Here is a 20,421-nt window from a genome sequence, read left to right as displayed (position 1 = left end):
GGTTATCGATATTAAAGGAAAGTTCAAGTGCTCTTTTTATACCCCACATAATAAGATCCCGGAAAAGAAAGGACTCGCTACCTGCCGAGTATAAAGCCTAAGATGCGGGATATTGATTTATCTACCCAAAGACAACTTGTGTGTGCTAGGAGGACTGCGCTTTTTGGTACATCATTAAATGTATCCTACTCAAAGACCGAGCCGACCTCTATCCTGGTAATGCCTGTCAACCTTGCCTCATAAGTTTTATCTTTATCTGTCACCATCTAATGCTTACCCCACAACAATGTCATTGTTACGTGCTAAGCAGGGGACTTAATGTTGATGGTGGTTTTTAGTTCAGGGCTAAAATTGTAAAACCCTGTATTCAATGCGCCGTCTGCAAAGGGACTGAGCCATTTAAAAGTAATGAGTACCCGGGCCTCTTTACGCACACATGTATTGAGCAACTCAGTATATTTATTCAGAATGGTGCATGTAGCAACAATCCCAAATATTCTGTAAACTCTCGCCTGCATTACTCATTAGTGTATGGTTTATTGAGTATTTTCCTATGTTATGTTCCCTGGTTGAACCCTTAGTATTGGTACGACATAACAATTAGTGTTCACTCGCAGCTGGGTAGCATGAATTCCCGAAGTATTAAAATTAAGGTCTGCATGAAAATGCTCAATCAGAAGACGCGATAACTGCTCTCTGCGAATAAAAGAATTTTTTTGTCAACACACAGAATTTGTTAAATTTGTTCAATTTTGTGATAACTCACAAGATATAAGTTTTGTCCCAATTAATGTACAAACATTAGGTCTTTTGCGCCTTGTGCAAATATCTCGAACCCTATTGGTCGAGGCCAAACCTAGAAAAACTGAGAACTAATCCGCCATGGAGCTAGTAGGAGCAAAGTCCTACAAAAAAAAAAGAATAAATGTGGCAAATAGGAACGACAACAAAATAGGCGCGGCCACGCCACATAACTGGCCGGTCCACTTCAACAGGCGCCGCCTGTGGCCGCTGTCCACGCTCCATGTTGCCTTGCCAATCTCTTTTTATATCGACCAATCAGGTCGCTCTAAATGTGCCACACACATTTAGAATGAGGTCGTCCCCATATTGCTTGTCGTCCCTCTTTCCCAACGACCAATCAGGTCGCTCTAAATGCGCCACATGCATTTGGAATGAGGCCGGCCCCATGTTGCTTGCCAGCCCCCTCTTTTTGCCATCGACCAATCAGATAGCTCAAAACCCGCCATACACACTTTTATTAAAGTTGGAAGTTGGTTGGTCGATGCGCCTAATTCCATTAGGAACCTAATCTAGACGTCCCAAGCCAGTCTCCAAAAAATCACGGCCGCACGATTTGGCCACTTGATTTATTAAGCTTAGCCGCTCCTAACGCGCCCAAATAGGCATCACCATGCCACTGCAAGCAATGTGCCAACATCGCTGCTCCAAATCGTGCCTAGTGATTATCGCAGGCGCCATGAAGATTGGCTAGCCAACCTGCCAAATTGCTCCAGCGTGCCAATTGGCAGGCCATGCCATTCCACGACAGCAGCATGCCAACGTGCCATAACAGCGCAGCTGCGTGCTAACCCATTTTTAAAAAAAGGCCAACGCCATAACAAATTCCAATTAGGGTATTTTTATCAGAATAAGACTCTTTTTCTAGTGGCATTAGTCGAAACCCTAATTCCTAGTCGTGGCCTAAATTATGCCGCTTCGTCCCTACAACATGCCATAAGCCATGTGGGACCCAGAAAACCCTAAAAATGACGCCATGCTATGGCCACCCACGGCTATCTTTGTGCCTATGGTCGTTCCTCCATTATGGCTCTGCCATAATTCCTTTGACGCGACCATGGCACTATCCGCACAAAAACGTCACTATGCCACGCCCAAATGCCACACGTGCTAATTACGTTTTTGGCATGCCAAACCCTAATTTGGATAGGGCCGCTATGCTAACCATGCCAAATGATGCCACCTAGGGCATTAAGTTCGATGTGGCAACTAGAGTTAATATCATTGAGCCATATTTGGATCTAATACCAATATGCCAAGATATAGCAGGCGCCACTTTGCCGCTACGCCATTGGCAAGTGTCGCCTCGCCACTTAGACACAGACGCCAATATGCCATTGTGCCATTATGCATGCGCCAATATGCCATTGTCCCACTATGCAGGCGCCACTACGCCATTGTGCCACTATGCAGGTGCCACTATGCCGCCTAGCTTGCATGCAATTGATTAAAATAACTGGGTCTTGTACATTAGACCCACTTAGCAACTTGTTACACATTTTTCCACGAAACACTTGAGATATCAAACATGTCATAAAACTGGGGGATAATCATCAGGGTATTGGTCTGGCGGTTTACAGCGTGCGGCGTGCAACCTGACCATTACAAGAAAGTGTCAGGAAAGAGCGGACGGTTAAATATCAATAAGAGAATAGTGGGTGTAAGGCTGACCAGTTTCCCTTCACAATGAGAACGTGATGGTAAACCGCTTCTACACAACCCCACTTCTCCACTACTTAACTATCTCCACTTCCTATGAGATCAGGGGTACTCAATGAGTTGTATAAATAGGTTTTCAACCTATTTCGACCAACAACAGAGTTTTGGTTAACAACAGAAGTCTCCAGAAAAACACCAAAAGCTGATAGCTTACATTCCGCAAGCCAGTTCCAAATTCTAATACAAGTCATAAACCAGCCACACCCTCAAAATTCAATATTTTGATCTCAACACCTTCTTCGCTTCCCTCCCTAAGATCAACCCTCTCCTTCACTTTGTGACCGAAGCAAATCTGGAACGACCATTTCTTAGTTTAGGACAGAATTGTACATATTGATCTCTCGAATCTAAAGTACTCCCGTGCAGTGAGTACAGTGAGTTTGATTTCTGTTGTTTGATTTCTTAATCTTGGAAATGAGCGGTGCAGTGAGCTTGTCTGCACTCTTTACAAACTCCTTGATTTCTTCTCTTCGTACCTCAAAAAGTAGAAACTTAGGGATGCCCATGACTCTCATTCATAGTTTAGCCGTCACTCATGTTTTCAGAAAGCAAGCTAAGATGTTCGGTTTGTGTTCTTATGGTTCAAGAACCAAAACATTCTCTACTTCTTCTTCAACAACAACAACTTTTGGCGCCACACTTAGTAACTCCTCATCCGATTGGTAAATTTTTATTTATCTCTTTTCTAGTGAAATTTTATGGCTATCTTTTGTAGGGTATTAATTAGTTTTAAGTTGTTGAGCTCAATTTTTCTATTTAGAATTAGGGCGTTGAGCAATTTTGGGAGTTTTAAGTAATTGGGCAGCTCATAAAATCTGATAACCATGGCTATATTTAAGAACAAGCTACTGATATGAATTGATTGTCAAAACACTAGGTTTAGTGAGTAGGGCCCGAGCTCAATTGAGTCAAAATGTGCTACACATCTTTCAAGCATTGGAATATTGGTTCATAATCTGATTATAACTTCGTACCTGATTGCTGCAGCCCTTACCCTGAATACAATCGGTTGCTACCATGTCCATCACAAAATGGACTGCCAAGAGTCGAACATTTAGTTGTCAGAGAAGGAGGACCTGTTCTCGAATATATTAGTAAAGTAGTGGATCTTCCTCCTCAGTGAGTGTCCCTGTATGCATATATTATACTTTTGTTTCTTATCAAAGTAGTGAAAGAGAATAAGTGTATTTGTGAAGGTTTGTTGCAGATCTTATCCATTTTGGAGCTGTATATTATGCACTAGTTTGTCCAACGCCTCCTCCAACTGCAACCACTGAGCAAATTAAGATTTTTAAAGAAGTGACAGACCCTGATGTTCTTCGCAAAAGAAAATCTATCAAAGGGAAGACTTTCCGAGAAGCACAAAAAACCTTTCGCATAACCCGTGTTGATGAATTTGTCGAAGCGGGTACATACTTGCGTGTTCATATACATCCAAAACGCTTCCCGAGGTATACTCCTTTCACCAAAGTTTTGTAGAGATAATGCTTTTTATTTTTCTCTATGCATTTTTTTGTGTTTGCGAGGATTAATAGACGCTTGAACACTCTTTGATATTCGGTATTTGGGAAAATCCAATTAGGTGCTATGAGATTGACTGGAAATCAAGAATAATAGCTGTTACTGAGTCCTACGTGATATTGGACAAACCAGCTGGCACATCGGTATGCAATATATATCAAGAACTGTACGAGGTGTTTCTTAAGTTTCTGCTAAAGTGTTTTGATTGCTAACTGGCCACTACAATCATATTTATTTGGTGTAGGTAGGAGGAACGACAGATAACATTGAAGAAAGCTGTGCAACTTTTGCTACTCGTGCTTTGGGGTTAACAGACCCATTGTGGACTACTCATCAAATCGATAACTGCACTGAGGGCTGGTATTGCTTCTGAAACTGATTGAGTTCTGATATTGTATGCTTTACATGGACTGCTGTAACGAAAGCTTCAATCTGTTTGTCAGTGTTGTTTTAGCTAGGACAAAGCAGTACTGCTCAGTTTTTCATGGAAAGATCAGGGTATGCCGAAGTTAATGTCAGAGACTATGTATCCGTGTTCACAGGATCATCTTACTTCCGGCCCTAACTATGAGTTTCAATCTTTTTGACAGGAGAAAAAGGTGAAAAAGCTTTATCTTGCATTGGCTGCTGCACCTGTCCCCATTGGAGTAGTTACCCATTACATGCGTCCAGTGAATGTTGCTCCTAGACTTGTATCAAAAGGTAATTTTTTGCTAATTTGTAGCTTAAAACTTGTAGGTTGACATGTGTAGACCATGCTATCATGCATGTGTCATGTATACTTCATTATATATGAATTCGAGTTTGACACATAATAACTATGATTTTATGGCTTCTGGCTTGTCGTCACGCTGATTCACGCACCAGTTTGACATAAGATTATTGTGCTTACAGATATTACTAAAGGATGGCATATGTGCCAGCTTGAAGTCTTGGAATGCAAAGAAGTTCCTTGGCCGACTGCCTCCACTGAACAGAAATTGCGTATTGACAACTGTGGTTGGCCCAAAAAGGATGTTGCATATGAGTGTAAAATCAACCTTTTAACAGGCAAAACTCACCAGGTAATTCAACCGTTAGATACTTATTTCCCAATTCCTAGTTATGTACTTGCAAGGAGTGCATGCCAAGTTCGCAAGCAATAATAAGAAAAACTTGTATAGTACTGTAAGTCTAGTGTTGAAATGCAGGTTAGAGCTCAACTGGCCGCCATTGGTGCTCCCATAGTGGGTGATTCAATGTACATACCCGCTGCCATTGCAGAGGCAATGAATCCTGGACTGAACCGTTTGGTGAAGATGGGAAACTTTATGAAAGCGAGGATGAAAGAACAAAAGCTGTGGAAGAATGGATGGCGCAGCATGGTAAGGAACCAAGTATAGCAATTGGTCTACAAGCATGTCAAATCTCGTGGGATGACGGGGAACATTTTTATGAGGCTAGAACTCCTTGGTGGAGATGAAGTAAAATTCAAAATTTTGACTTTCACTCCATCAATGCCGCTGTCGGAGGGAAATGATACCAGCGGTGTGGCTTTTGCTTGTGAGAAACATAAAATACAATTGCAGCAGAAACACAAAAGAGGATGCCCACAGAAATACACAAGGGGTTCTTTCCTTGGCAACAGTGTTCTGGATAGGATGGTTTTATAACCACTTTCACTAAGTCACCAGATTTTGCATACTAAATTTTCCAAGAATGTAAAAGAGTAGGGGTCAATTTTTTTATACATGTAGTGATAAAGTTTCTAGGGTAACAGTCTACTTGTTTCTATTTCTTGTTTTATGCAAGTTTCCGGTGCATTTTTTTACCCCACATCAGATTACAAATGCTATGGGCTGAGTAACAACTAGACTGCGAAACAAGTTGCAATGCCATCACAATGCAGAACGCTTATGATAGAACGTATTAAAATTGATTGGTGTTATCGAATTAAATATTCTGTGTTGCCTACCTGTAGAACTTTGCTTTTAGGGATCGTAATTTATCGCACCGTGTTATCTGGCTTCATTCATGGCTCTCGCCATGAACTGACAGCAAACGCTATGGAGCTGTGTGATAACTAGACTGCTGAACTAGTTGCAATACCATGACAATGCATAACGCAGATGATAGAATGCATTAAAACTGGTTGGACTGCATACAAATACCATGACAAATAAGTATTCTGTGTTGCTTAACTGTAGAACTTTGCTTTTAGAGATTGTAATTTATGGCACCCTGTTATCTTGGCTTCAGAGCCATGCACTAAGCTGTGAAACGTGGAGAAACCTTGCAAAAATCTGCAAATTCAGCTATTTTGCAGAGCAGTACATACGACAGTAAGAAATGCTTTAAAAAGAAAAACAAACAGTTAGAAGTTAATGATTTGTGAAACAAATAGTTCAATATTCAGCACTGACAGTAGCACAGTAGAACAGAAATGGAGAAACACCTAGAGTTTTTCTTATTGGACTACATAGCAACGAAGCTCCATTGTGCTATACATTGTGAAAAGCCATGCTAGATTTGAATTAAGTGGCCACTAAATTTCCTCATTCAGAAGGCCTCTTCAAGTTTAATTTCTTCTCTTCGTGGAGGATCAAGATCTAGATAAGTAAATGGCTCTGTTGGTTCCTCCCTGCAAACCAGAATGAAAAAATGATGTTAATGTGTTATATTGAAAAGTGAAAGCACGTGCAAAGCAGCATCAATACTGCTTATCAGCAAACAAGTGGATGAGGTGACAAGGAGATCTAAATCAACTACACAACAAGACCTGGTTGATGGTACCTAAAATTTAGGTCTTGAAACTTCAGGGAACTTAATCTATCAAGATCCATATCCCTGTAAGTGATAGATCTATTGACTACAAAGAACTTCTACTCAATGATAGATACCGAACAAGTTAGACAAGTAGAACAGTTTTCAGGGAACACTTCTAAGCCCTGCTAAGAAGACGCGATAAGTTACAAGCAAAGCGAGACATGGTAGACAAAATTTAGGACCTCAAAACTTCAGAGACTATTCAATAAGATTATGATCTCAGTGTGTTTCTCAGAAATAAATACAATGAACGACTTCTGCACAACAAATCAAGGATACTTAAGAAGTTGGAAAAGTACAATTGTTATCATGGAACACACACTTCAAAACAATGGCAAGAAGACATGAGAAGGATACACGACCGCTATAGTTTACTCCTTTCAATACTGTAAAACAGAAGCAATTAATACGATAAAAACACATCTTTTGAAATTCAGTGAATATAAGATTTAAGTGAATGTCAGTTAAGGAAAGAAGCCTTTTTGTCCTTGAAGCTGAAAAGGTGAATTCAGCTTATGAGAATATCTTACTCAAAGAGGTCCAGGAAGAACCGCAGGTAATGCCAACTATCATCCTATTTGATTTGATTGTTTACATTTCCATGAACTTGATTAGTGTAAGCATACTTGGTGGACAATTTATATGTCCTTATGTAGGATGCGACTGTGATGAAGATATCAACTGTGCACGATTTCTGTCGCTGTGCTATATGGGTCTCTGATGAAAGTTATCAAGTATGTGGTGCTTGTTTGAATGTGCATATGCTGCCCTAAATACTTAATACATGCAATGATTTTCCATACTTTTAACTCCACCTGTGTAGTTTTTCTGCACAGCCTGTCCCAAGCCAGGATAAGTGATTGGCGTGGCGAGTCATCAGTAAAAAACACAACCATTTCCCCTATGAATATAGGGTCGTGATACGCGTGGCGAGCCAGCGACTGACTGAAAGAGGGCGAGAGCAGTACCAAGGTGGGTGACCGCTTGGGAAGTCCTCGTGTACCTTTGTTTGGTAGAAAACCAGCCACTTCCGCAGGAAAAAGCAAGAGCAGTACCAAGATGAGTGACTGCTTGGGAAGTCCTCGTGTTTCCTTTCTAGCCTACCCCAACTTGTTTGGGACTAAAGGCTCAGAAGAACAAGAAGATGAAGAAGATAATTTAAGTTTTTAACCTAAGGAGTAAGGATCTAAATTACTGTCAGTGCTGAGTGGTAAAACTGTCTGGCTTACAGCAAGTGACAAAACCAATACCATCAATACACACAACAGAACAGTCCATAAAAGTGACCTCTATTGATCAACTAGGATTTGCAATTTTAGCTAAATATTTCTAGTTATAATCAAACCCAGATATCAGACAATTAGAGCAAAAAAAGGAAGCAATAATTACACAATATATGGTTACACCCACATACATTACTGTGAATTGCAGACAAAATTTAAACTGATGTATTATGTATACGGATTATCGCTTTCAACTGCAATGCGCAATTCGTTTAGCTAATCAACTAAATTGGATAGTTTCTATGGTTACCCTCAACTTTGGGATCTTAAGTTTTAATAATGAAATAAAATCTTCAAAAATCTGAAGAATGAAAGAAAGAATACTCACCCAGGTTTAGAGCGCATACATCTGTAGAAGAGCTTGAAAGGACCTGGTACTGTCTTAAATGGATTCCCTTCAAAACAAGCCTACACAACCAACAACAATATGAAACATGAAAACCTTTAGAATCATGAAATTGTCACAAAATTTATAGATAGAGAATCAAAACCCTAATTAACCAAAAGACCTGAACAAAATCTTCAGCACGATCATTGCATCTATGAGCTTTAGGCTGTCTTGTATCACCTTCTGGTCTTCCCCATGGACTCTCTCTTCTTGGTACTGGTCTTGTAGTAGTAGTAGTTGTCGACGATGACGAAGAAGAACTCATTTCTCAACACACAAAATGAAAAATGTCGATTGAGAGGAGAACTTAAGAAAACTACTGTTTGAACTTTTAACTCCCTGAAATAGCCTCCGTAAAGAAAGAGGCGCTAATAGTAAATGTAAATGGCCCCGATTGATTTAATAACAGTAGAACATAATCGACGGTGTAGGACGGGTCAAACTAGTAGTATATTAACTTGATGGATCTGCCTTGAGATTCAGAAGTCTACTCTACTGCATCAAAGAAAGAGAAATAAACTAGAGAAACGGAAAATGGGTCTTCAAAATTTGATGAATGGGTTACTATTGATTTACTTTCTGTTCATGGTGATTGTAACTCCACTGTTTGATTGTCAAAGTTGTTTACCAAGTAATTTGTTTCCGGATGTCCTTATTGATATGAACACATGGTATGCTAATGAACATGGAGATTATTTGAGTATCGAGAAACCTCATTTCTTTGTTGGTCTCATTTGGCTTGAGCTCGTTGTAATGTGGCCTCTATGCATTGCCAATTTCTACGGGATCTTCGCAAGTAAATCGTGGGTGAAAAAGACCTGCTTGATCTATGGAGTCAGTACCGCTACATCCATGGTACGTCTTTTTTTTTTTTTAATCGGAACCCTCGATCTTACTTTAGGAGAATCATTGTCAAGTCATAAATGTACTATATTTACTGCGGACCAAATTTGCGATAGAGTAGTTTTGGATCAATCTGTCCACCTTTATACTACTTGGGGTTGACCTACTATGAGTGTTAAATTGGGTAGTTATAGAACAGTTCTCGATCATGTCCTTTTTCGGACAAGACTAGCATAGGGGTGCAGCCAAAATGCAGCTGACTCTAGTCCTTGTGGTAGAACAACTTGCTCATTTACGTCAAATTTGATGATTCGACATGAACTACTTGTTTGTTTTGTTAGTGTGGTTTTTACTTTTGAAGTGATATAAAATTTGATTTTCGATTTTTTTTTTCTTTGAATTCTTTATAAGGTTTTGATTATACATAAAATTGGTCAATCAACCTAATAACTATAATTTCTGGGTGAAAAGGACATGTAAAATTTGATATTGTTCAACTGGACGAGATTGTAAAAATAGTCAGGATGTAAACAGTTTCATCCCACCCATTTTCAAATATTTTTTCTTATTTTTAATTTACATCAGGATGCATCCAGTTTCATCCTCGGTCTTTTTTGAGTTTAAGACAGGATGAATCCAGTTTCATTCTTGCTATTCTTTTGGTGTCTATTTCACCCATACTAATTTTTACTCGTCCATTAGAATCATGTTTTAAAAATATTTGGACAAATGACCTATTTTCCGTTGATTATAATGTGTGTTTCTTAACCTCTTTTTGTAGGTTGCAATTCTGTAAGAAATGATTAGGTCTTCAAGGGCTACTTCTACACTATTGAGCATTTACGTACCTTTCCTGGGGTTTGCTCTAATTTCGGTCCTTAATGGTCTGATTCCATATTCATCATCAGTTAATGTCATGAAAACCTCTGCAATGAAAGGAAAAAAGAGGGCTTAGATGTGGAGCTTCATATTCACTTTCTTAATGTTATTGTTGTCCTTTAACGTTAATCGTATATTCTGATTAACTATTCAATTATTTCACCACTTTGAGTAAAGACATTCAATCAAAATCTACTTCTCCTCTAATATGAAAGTATGTGAATTTTCTTTAGCTGTTAATGCCTAATATTAATCCAGACCCACGTTAGTGATGTTGGATATTTTCAATATCTTAGAAAATAAAATGGTTTTCTGTTTTGGTTTTGCCGCTATGACGGGGAAGTGTTATGTGTAGGATAAACACAATGGATGTTAGTTGGAGATGAAGAGACACTTTTAATAGGTGTGATGGTTCATACAAGACACAACCATTCCCAATAGACACCTTATGTGTTTTTTGGAAGTGAAGAAGCATCTCCAATAGGCATGAATATTCCTATAAGTAGTGAAGGTATTCTCCCATTCTGTTGAAATAAATTCAACTTGTTTTTCTCTCTTTCTAAAGCATCATCAGAAACTTTTCTAGTGTGTTCTTGATTGGGTAAAGGGGTGCAAACCTTGAATCCAATTTTTCTGTTGAAGGACTTCATTATATCCTGAAGGCATTATTTCGCATACCTGTTGCAATCGCCAATTGATATTGGGAGGGTAGAAATAATCGTCTAAAAGAAATCTATTCGAGCCTTGAAAGTCAGGAATACAATAATTTCTTTGTGTTTATTTCATCCTCTATTTGAACCCTTTTTTCCAACAAGCAATTCGGGGTGCGGAAATATTCGGGACGCTAAATGTACGCCCGAATCCGCTATTCAATCAACGAGACGTGATTCGGCATTCGCGTCTTTATAATTTGGTTTGAGAATACAAATTCGGCGCACAAAATTCTATATATAAGGACATAATAAAAAATCATTCTTTTAAAACATAATCTCGCCTTAGGTATTATGATTTTACGATTTCAAGGAATTATAGATATGATATATGCAATATAATCATCAAATAAAACATATGTTGGTTGTGTAGGACTAATATTGATGTATGTAAGATTTAAAAGTAAAAAATGTGATATAAGATGATAGTTTGGTGATGACGTGACAAATTATTGTACGGACCGTATGGTTCGGTAATTCGTAGATACATATATAATTCGTTTTAGGTTGGAAATTCGCGAATCTAAGTCGGGGTTCCGAAAGTACAGGCAATAAGTATGCGATTTTTTACGGATTAATTCGCGAACTTACTAACTAGGATCCAAAATTGTGGTTAGTTTGTCAAACTTTTTTTTTTCGAAAGAAAAAGGTTGTATTAAGATAAAAAAAAATGACAAACCAATACACGAAAACAAGAGATACATCGTCTAGTTTCCTAAATAAGTTAAGAGACTGCAAAGATAAGAAACAAAACTGCAATAAGTAAGACCTTGCAGAGACAATAGAGTGAAAACATAAGCAGTATCTAAGAGATGCAGTACAACACAAGAACGCTGCAATTCACTACAGAAGTGAGACAACATAGCTGCAAAACATACTTCTCATAGTCGACAACCGAAAAAAAACACTACATTTGCGCGAAAGTACAACAATTTGCAGGACAAAAATCTATGACTGCAAATTCAGAGACCTTGACTTGTGTTGAAGATATAAAAACCGCATAGGAGAAGTGAATGCTACTGCCCAAACCAAAAACACCCAATAAGCCTGCACACAGTTTGTAATTCAACCAGAAATTAATGAAAGATAACAAACTCCATATAAGGCTGTTGCGCGTTCGAAATCCACTAATTACGCCGCGATACAAACAAGATAGCCACTGAAACAGTCAAGAACACTTTTTATCTATAGACAAATCTGTTCGGGGAACCCTGAGATGATATCCATATTTTCCATACAAAATTTATGAATGAATTACCAATTCCCAATTGTGCATAATTTGATTACAACCAAAGTGTCTTTGTTGCAGCTCTATAAGACCATCATCGTCTGCTTAGTAAGAATTATGATTTTGTATACCGATTTTGGCCTCCCACCAAAAACTCGAGAGTTCTTCTCCTTCCAAATATACCGATTTCGCGAAGGGCATGCAAGTAATTACCAGTATACTGGTAAATTCCTCGGACCTGAGTCTTGTTTTCCGGGTCATCCCTGGTGGACAAGACGTCATAATAGAAAGGATCATTTCTACTATACAGAGGAAGAAGCATACCTGCGTCCAATTGGCCAACGCTAATCAAAAGATTATTCTCATCATAAGGAAAATCCCGAATGTGAGACTCACTGAGAACATCAGGGCCATTGACGAAGAAAATCTCGAATTTATGAAGGCGAAAAGACTTGGTAATCTCATCAATAGACAAATGAGCAAAGTTGTCCTTGTCACGCAGTTGGAGCCTTTGAAGCTCATAGTGAGGAGGAGGAGGTGGAAGATCCTCGATAACAAATTCCTCCTCAGTGACCGTAGCCACCTCAGTACCAGCAGGCACCTCAGCATCCTCGGGAGGAGGAGATGGCGTAGCATCAGGATGATCCATTCGCGGAGGAGGATCAGCCGACGAAGATATCTTTGGACCCTTACGCGCAGGTTTCTTTGGAAGCCTCATGATGCCTAACACCAGCAGGAATAACATCTCCATCAACAATGGCAGAAGAAGATTGCAATTCATTCAAAAGTGAATTGGGGGCAAAAAACCGACGAACTTTGGGCATGGGTTTCACTTAACCAACCAAAGGGGGACAGTCTAAACATATCATGGGGGAAAATCAAAAACCTTTGATCACAGGATCAAAGTTGCAGGCGAAGAACTATCATACCGAAACCATCATCAAAAATAAAAATGGAACAAAACCCAAGTTCCCATACAGCGTAAACAAGCAAAAGAAAGCAGGAATTTTCACATGCAAGCATAATAAGCAACATCAATAAATCTCCTAGTCCGACAACGATACAACAGGGGCAAGCATGGAGAAAATCAAGACCAAATACGGGTATCACTTACTTGTATGATCGATATAGTGGAGCCAAAGCACGCTGAGAATCGAAGGAAAAGGGGAGCAGTTAGCAGCAAAAGAGTATCTCAATAAAAGGGATAGAGAGCGACAGTTCGAAGAAAAAGAGGAAAGGGAGTTAATAAAATTCCCTTCTCTTTGTTCCCCTCTTATAGGCGGCTGGAAAATCCAAAAAATTTGGATGTCACGAAATTCAAGGGGAAGTTATTGCATGAAAGGACATGTAGGGACCACCCAATCGGTACGTGCAAAATTGGCGACGTAACGGAAGTTTTCTTCCACTTCTACCAAACGGTAGAAGATGAAAGAAAAGGGGCAAACTGTGAATATCAATATTATGTGGAGCACGTTTCACGATCTTAGTGGCCGCATATATACCTAACTGTGTATCCTTCGCTAAACAGAGAAGCCTGAGTAACAAGGGATACCTCCGCAGATCTACTTTATCTCATCCCAAGAATGAAGGCGTGAACGATCAAGATAAGGAAGGGAAAAGCCTAGTCTATATAGAGTCAGTTGGTGAGGGGACAGAGGTAGATGACGCATCCAATCAGCATTAAATGCTCAAATCTCTTATCTACACGCATGAATCTAGGCACGTGGAGAGAGAAAGCGTGGCAAAACCCGGTTGGCGGAAGCTGGCGGTGAACGAAGGTACAACCTGTACTAAGGTTGGGTAGTTCCCGAAGGAACGTGGGCCACCTGAGGTGGCGAAATATAACTGGAGAAAGTACGCGGTGGACGAAGGTACCATTGGTACGAAAGGTATATCAGCAGATGATGGACCCAGAGGCAGCAAATATATACCTGGAGCAAGAGGGGCTATAAATATCAATCTTCACAAACAAACAAAGGGCATTCAATATCTAGGAGAGAAGATCTAGTCTTAAGCTTATACCTCTTTAATGTTTAGAACTTAAGTATTTACTTCCACTTGAGTTCTCTCTATTACTTTGGGAAGCATTTAATGTCTTTGTAACCATCACAACTTAATACAAAAACAAGCACTCATTACCCCGTGGATGTAGACAAATGTCGAACCACGTAAATCTCTTGTGTCTCATGATAACTTAGAAGCTTTTACATTATACTTGTGTTCTTCGTTGTTATTGAGATCTTAGATATCATTTATTACTTGGCAATATCGGTTCAACGGAGGTATCAATACTACTTAGTATCAGATCCTCAGAGCTGTATACATTACGTAGACTGCGGGAAAACGAGTAGTCACAGTTTGGCGCCCACCGTGTTTTGCTCACGAACCTGAGTTTAGGCACAATTTTACATTTTACTTATAAATCTTCTGAAACGAAGGGATCTGTGTTTCACCGATGAATCTCACTCTCTAGTGATTCGTTCATCCATTATTTGTGTATGTTTTTGAGTTCGTAGCCTCTAAAAACGTGCCTCATTACAGATCCACAACAAATCATTCAAAAAACATACTCACAAAACGCCAAAATGTTTGTTTTATACTAAAATAACCTTTCTTAAACAAAGCGCATCTTAGATCTGAGAACCTTTGACTGACAGAGGAATCTCAGTAAAATTTTAAGGATAAAAGATCTTCCAACGCATTTAATAGCCTTGTTTTTCGTAAGATCTGACACCCCCCTTTTTTCATTGGTTTTCGACATCTTAAGGTTGTATTTTCCAAGGATATCATAAGCATTTAATACCTGTCTGTCAAAAACATTATTTCAGTCCTTTTTCTGACAAAGCTGCTTAACAGTCTTCTGTGTCAGATCATTAATAGCTACTTTTAACGAAGGTACCCAAGTAGCAGACTTCTTCGATTTTTATGTAACCGCAGGATAACCAAAGCCGAAGGCATGCAGAAACCAACTGATGTACCAACAAGCTCACGACCAGCTATCACAAGAGGGAGAGCCCAAAAGCCGTCTCAAGCAAACCAAAGGAATGAAGCGGAGGACGGACAAAGCGAAATAGCAATAAGAACAGTTGCTAACAAATCACCTATTCCTTCTGAAGGGATGGGGAAAACATCAAGAGATCAACCAATCTACGACATGCCATTACCGGAGCATGCTACAGCTACGAAGCCACCTGTGGCCAACGCAGGGTTACCCAGAACCTTAACTCCTATGGGGCAAGGGTTGGGGAACCTAACTCCAATTTAGATACATCCAGACACGTCAATTATAGAGGAAGGAGTGGAAAACTCTGAAGATCCAGCAGACAACACTCCTCAGGGTGTGGAACCCACAACGAAGACCAAATGGCGGCACAAAATAGCAGCTTTGTTACTCCGTAACAAGAAAACGAAGATGCAATGCACGAGATGGCCCAAGAGAACCATAACCTCAAAGGTATGTTAGACATACAAGTCGAAGGTTCCCAAACTCACCCTCCACAACCGAGGCGTGAAAATGGGGCTATCTCAGGAAGACGAAGGGTGGATCTCAACCCACCAAAGGCGAATCAGCCTAAGGGAGCAATGAGAGCGCACCATGATCCAGATGAAACAGATTCAACATACAATCCCTCTCAAACCTACTACGACGAAGCATTTTCCAAAGATGCTCACAATGTGAACATGGTCATGGAGCAAATGGAGAAAATGCGGAAGGAGATCCAAGGCCTAAAAACTAGTATATTCAAACACGCTGCTTCATACCTTCTCTTCTATTTAATCAAATTTTGAGCAACAAACATGTATCTTGAGCAAGTGATTAACATGAGGAGCTAAACCCCATTGCTGAGGCGATAAAGGAAGCTATTTTTCCAACAAGAAGTGGTATATTCAATTTTATCTATTTATTGCAATTATGATTATGATTATTTTCCTTGAGCTATAATTGAATATGATTTTTACTTGAGTGATTGTGATCTATTTTGATGAAGTATGCTTAGTGTATAGACTTTTGATGCTTCATACTTGATATTTACAATTATTTCTTTTGAAAATCTACTTGTTGCAATGTTTTAGAATCAAATTGAATGAGAAAATTGCATAGATATAAAGATTGGATTAAATCACTTTGAACTTGAAAAAATAGTGGAATCTTAGCCTAAGTTGTCTTTTAATATTGATATCAACTTTGTCAGTGTTTGCCATAACTGTTAGTGAGTTTTCTATTTTAGTTTTAGAATTTAAGTCTATATTTTATCCTTCGCAAGTCTGAGAATCAAACCACTTTTACCACTATATATAAAATACATCAAAGCCCAAGGACCAACCACACGAAGAGGAGTACGAGACCAACGATCATCATGATCAAGACGAATGCGGTCAGACTTTGGCAAAGACAGCCTAGCAGAATAAGAGAGGTAGTCAAACCAGTCTTATCAATCTCCTCCAGCAAGCGAAGGATATTACCCTCCCAAATCTGCCTAGAAGTAACATGAATACGACGAGGACCAACACTCCAAGGAAGAAGGTTGCTTTTTTGAATAGCATCAGCATACGTAGCATTGAAGTTGGCAGGGGTATAGTCTTCCTGCTTAGATCTCCCTTCAGCAAAGGGGTCATAAGACTTCAAAGTAGTATGTCCCTTGCTACGATACCAGCTTTCGCGAAGGGCACGCCAGTAATTACTTGTATACTGGTAAATTCATCGGACCTGAGTCTTGTTTGCCGGGTCATCCCTGGTGGACAAGACGTCATAATAGAAAGGATCATTTCTACTATACAGAGGAAGAAGCATACCTGCGGCCAATTGGCCAACGCTAATCAAAAGATTATTCTCATCATAAGGGAAATCCCGAATGTGAGACTCAGTGAGAATATCAGGGCCATTGACGAAGAAAATATCGAATTTATGAAGGCGAAAAGACTTGGTAATCTCATAAATATACAAATGAGCAAAGCTGTCCTTGTCACGCAGTTGGAGCCTCTGAAGCTCATAGTGAGGAGGAGAAGGTGGAAGATCCTCGATAACAAATTCCTCCTCAGCGATCGTAGCCACCTCAGTACCAGCAGGCACCTCAGAATCCTCAGGAGGAGGAGATGGCGTAGCATCAGGATGATCCATTCGCGGAGGAGGATCAGCCGACGAAGATATCTTTGGACCCTTACGCGTAGGTTTCTTTGGAAGTCTCATGATTCCTAACACCAGCAGGAAGAACATCTCCATCAACAATGGAAGAAGGAGATTGCAATTCATTCAAAAGTGAATTGGGGGAAAAAACCGACGAACTTTGGGCATGGGTTTCACTTAACCAACCAAAGGGGGACAGTCTAAACATATCATGGGGGAAAATCAAAAACCTTTGATCACATGATCAAAGTTGCAGGCGAAGAACTATCATACCGAAACCATCATCAAAAATCAAAATGGAACAAAACCCAAGTTCCCATACAGCGTAAACAAGCAAAAGAAAGCAGGAATTCTCACATGCAAGCATAATAAGCAACATCAATAAATCTCCTAGTCCGATCACGATACAACAGGGGCAAGCATGGAGAAAATAAAGACCAAATACGGGTATCACTTACTTGTATGATCGACACAGTGGAGCCAAAGCACGCGGAGAATCGAAGGAAAAAGGGGAGCAATTAGCAGCAAAAGAGTATCTCAATAAAAGGAATAGAGAGCGACAGTTCGAAGAAGAATAGGAAAAGGAGTTAATAAAATTCCCTTCTCTTTGTTCCCCTCTTATAGGCGGCTGGAAAATCCAAAAAATTTGGATGTCCCGAAATTCAAGGGGAAGTTATTGCATGAAAGAACATGTAGGGACCATCCAATCGGTACGTGCAAAATTGGCGGCGTAACAGAAGTTTTCTTCCACTTCTACCAAATGGTAGAAGATGAAAGAAAAGGGGCAAACTGTGAATACCAATATTCTGTGGAGCACGTGTCACGATCTTAGTGGATGCATATATACCTAACTGTGTATCCTTCGCTAAACAGAGAAGCCTGAGTAACAAGGGATACCTCGGCAGATCTACTTTATCTCATCCCAAGAATGAAGGCGTGAACGATCAAGATAAAGAAGGGAAAAGCCTAGTCTATATAGAGTCAGCTTGCGAGGGGACAGAGGTAGATGACGCATCCAATCAGCATTAAATGCTCAAATCTCTTATCTTCACGCATGAATCTAGGCACGTGGAGAGAGAAAGCGTGGCAGAATCCGATTGGCAGAAGCTGGCGTTGAATGAAGGTACAACCTGTACTAAGGTTGGGTAGTTCCCGAAGGAACGTGGGCCAGATGAGGTGGCGAAATATAACTGGAGAAAGTACGCGGTGGACGAAGGTACCATTGGTACGAAAGGTATATCAGCAGATGATGGACCCAGAGGAAGCAAAGATATACCTGGAGCAAGATGAGCTATAAATATCAAGCTTCACCAACAAACTAAGGGCATTCAATATCTAGGAGAGAAGATCTAGTCTTAAGCTTATACCTCTTTAATGTTTAGAACTTAAGTATTTACTTCAACTTGAGTTCTCTCTATTACTTTGGGAAGCATTTAAGGTCTTTGTAACCATCACAACTTAATACAAAAACAAGCACTCATTACCCCGTGGATGTGGACAAATGTCGAACCACGTAAATCTCTTGTGTCTCATGATAACTTAGAAGCTTTTACATTAAAATTGTGTTCTTCGTTGTCATTGAGATCTTAGATATCATTTATTACTTGGCAATATCGGTTCAATTGAGGTATCAATACTACTTAGTATCAAAACTACTTAGTATCAAATCCTCAGAGCTGTATACATTACGTAGACTGCGGGAAAACGAGTAGTCACAACTGCCCACAGAATAAAACTCACTTTATTTGGTATATCCTTCTTCCAAAGGTATTTCTGAAAACTGCAATCCGGCATATCACCTGCAAATGCGTCATAACAAGCTTTTAGTGCTAAGTTTACCCATAATCTCGACTTCATCATCACAGCATAGAAGTATTTCCTAGATACCTTCTTAGTAAGTCTCATTCCATTTGCTCGTTAGCATTAAGAAGTTTCTTAAATTCTCCATGCCATCTTCCTTGTCTAATCATGTCTGCAATAGTAGCACATGTTTGTCTCTACACACTTTGTACACTACTGGAAAAAAATCTTTTAACCTATTTGTTAGCTATTGAAGACTAATTAGTTTCCTACTTTAGGTTAGTCGTGATTATTCAGGGAAGGGGTTTCCTAAACCGGATAGGATTCTTGGTGGCCAAGTTTGTAACCTATATAAATAGGTAATTAGGCCTTGTAGAATTTGTGTGAAGAAAATTGTGACCGAATATAATTGTAGAGAGAAAAGAGAGTTCTTTCTTGTATAGCTTTTAGGGTAAAGAGCTAGGGTTTCGTTGTGAAAGCATATTGGTGAGGAACAAGAGACGGGGTTATCATCTCGGGTAATTGTTGCGGTGTAACCAATGGTTTGCTGGGATTCACACGACGTTGTAATCATTTTTCTTCATAGTGGATTGAGTTGGTGCGGCTCAAAGTGGACGTAGACAATATATACACGTTGTATGTATTGGTCGAACCACTATAAATCTTGTGTCTTGTGAGTTGATTTATCTTTCTCGTATTATTATTCTTTCTTGTGCTTGGTTTACTTATTATTCAACATAATATCTCAAGATACTGTTATTCCGCGGTTGTTAGTGATTCCATAAAAATCCTGACAACTGGTACCGGAGATTTAGGTTAAGATCCAGGTTGCTCTTAGCATAGGTTTGTTCGTAGTACGATTGGAGTGGGAGTTATGGGTGATAATAACGAAGGTACGGTAGCTGGGGTTAAAGTTTTCAATAGGAAAAATTTTGTGTTTTGGATGTCTCAGATGGAAGACTACCTATACGAGAAAGACCTTGATGTTCCATTAGAAGGAGTTGCAAAAAAGGGAGCACTCAAATACGGTGATGGTCAGTTCTTGACCGGAAGTGTGTAGCAGTGATCCGTAGATGTCTAACGGAGGAGGTCTACAATAACGTACAAGAGGTTACTAGTACGAAGGATCTTATGGATAAACTTGAAAAGTTGTATCAAAAGTTATCATCCTCGGGGAAGATTATGTTGTGTGAACAACTATTCAATCTGAAGACGCAAGAAGGCAAAGCGATTTCAGCACATCTTGGGAAGTTTAAATCGATTATTTCTCAGCTTTCAAAAGTTAGTATTACTTTTGATGATGAAGTTCAAGCTTTACG

At 39.6% G+C, this 20,421-nt stretch overlaps 3 protein-coding genes across 3 annotated transcripts; 2 read left to right on the top strand and 1 right to left on the bottom strand.

Moving 5' to 3' along the window:
• Positions 1 to 2,972: 2,972 nt before the first annotated feature.
• LOC113304638 (RNA pseudouridine synthase 6, chloroplastic) lies at positions 2,973 to 5,856 on the top strand. The gene is given in 10 exon segments (XM_026553782.1): positions 2,973 to 3,182; positions 3,508 to 3,639; positions 3,717 to 3,971; positions 4,103 to 4,184; positions 4,286 to 4,401; positions 4,485 to 4,539; positions 4,632 to 4,743; positions 4,936 to 5,105; positions 5,232 to 5,316; positions 5,319 to 5,856. Coding segments are annotated over 10 exon segments (1,356 nt in total). The 5' UTR covers positions 2,973 to 3,018; the 3' UTR covers positions 5,504 to 5,856.
• Positions 5,857 to 6,355: 499 nt separating this feature from the next.
• Positions 6,356 to 8,831, bottom strand: LOC113304630. The gene is made up of 3 exons (XM_026553772.1): positions 8,639 to 8,831; positions 8,458 to 8,537; positions 6,356 to 6,661 (listed from the first exon to the last, which is right to left on the bottom strand). The coding sequence occupies exons 1-3, from the start codon at positions 8,780 to 8,782 to the stop codon at positions 6,580 to 6,582; spliced, it is 306 nt and encodes a 101-aa protein (XP_026409557.1). The 5' UTR covers positions 8,783 to 8,831; the 3' UTR covers positions 6,356 to 6,579.
• Positions 8,832 to 8,961: 130 nt separating this feature from the next.
• Positions 8,962 to 10,443, top strand: LOC113304620 (sigma intracellular receptor 2-like). Its single transcript, XM_026553766.1, has 2 exons — positions 8,962 to 9,372; positions 10,142 to 10,443. The coding sequence occupies exons 1-2, from the start codon at positions 9,052 to 9,054 to the stop codon at positions 10,154 to 10,156; spliced, it is 336 nt and encodes a 111-aa protein (XP_026409551.1). The 5' UTR covers positions 8,962 to 9,051; the 3' UTR covers positions 10,157 to 10,443.
• The last annotated feature ends 9,978 nt before the right edge of the window (positions 10,444 to 20,421 follow it).

Source organism: Papaver somniferum, chromosome 1, assembly GCF_003573695.1.
Source record: "Papaver somniferum cultivar HN1 chromosome 1, ASM357369v1, whole genome shotgun sequence".
Taxonomy (NCBI): Eukaryota; Viridiplantae; Streptophyta; class Magnoliopsida; order Ranunculales; family Papaveraceae; genus Papaver; species Papaver somniferum.
This window is presented reverse-complemented; position numbering and strand designations above follow the sequence as displayed.

What these genes read in the sequence shown, in the direction of transcription:
- LOC113304630 (XM_026553772.1), bottom strand. Translation starts at nt 8,782, where the DNA reads ATGAGTTCTTCTTCGTCATCGTCGACAACTACTACTACTACAAGACCA. An exon ending in GTGCTGAAGATTTTGTTCAG is followed by an intron (nt 8,538 to 8,638) that starts GTCTTTTGGTTA and finishes TTGGTTGTGTAG; the next exon opens with GCTTGTTTTGAAGGGAATCC. An exon ending in TGTATGCGCTCTAAACCTGG is followed by an intron (nt 6,662 to 8,457) that starts GTGAGTATTCTT and finishes TCTGGTTTGCAG; the next exon opens with GGAGGAACCAACAGAGCCAT.
- LOC113304620 (XM_026553766.1), top strand. Translation starts at nt 9,052, where the DNA reads ATGGGTCTTCAAAATTTGATGAATGGGTTACTATTGATTTACTTTCTG.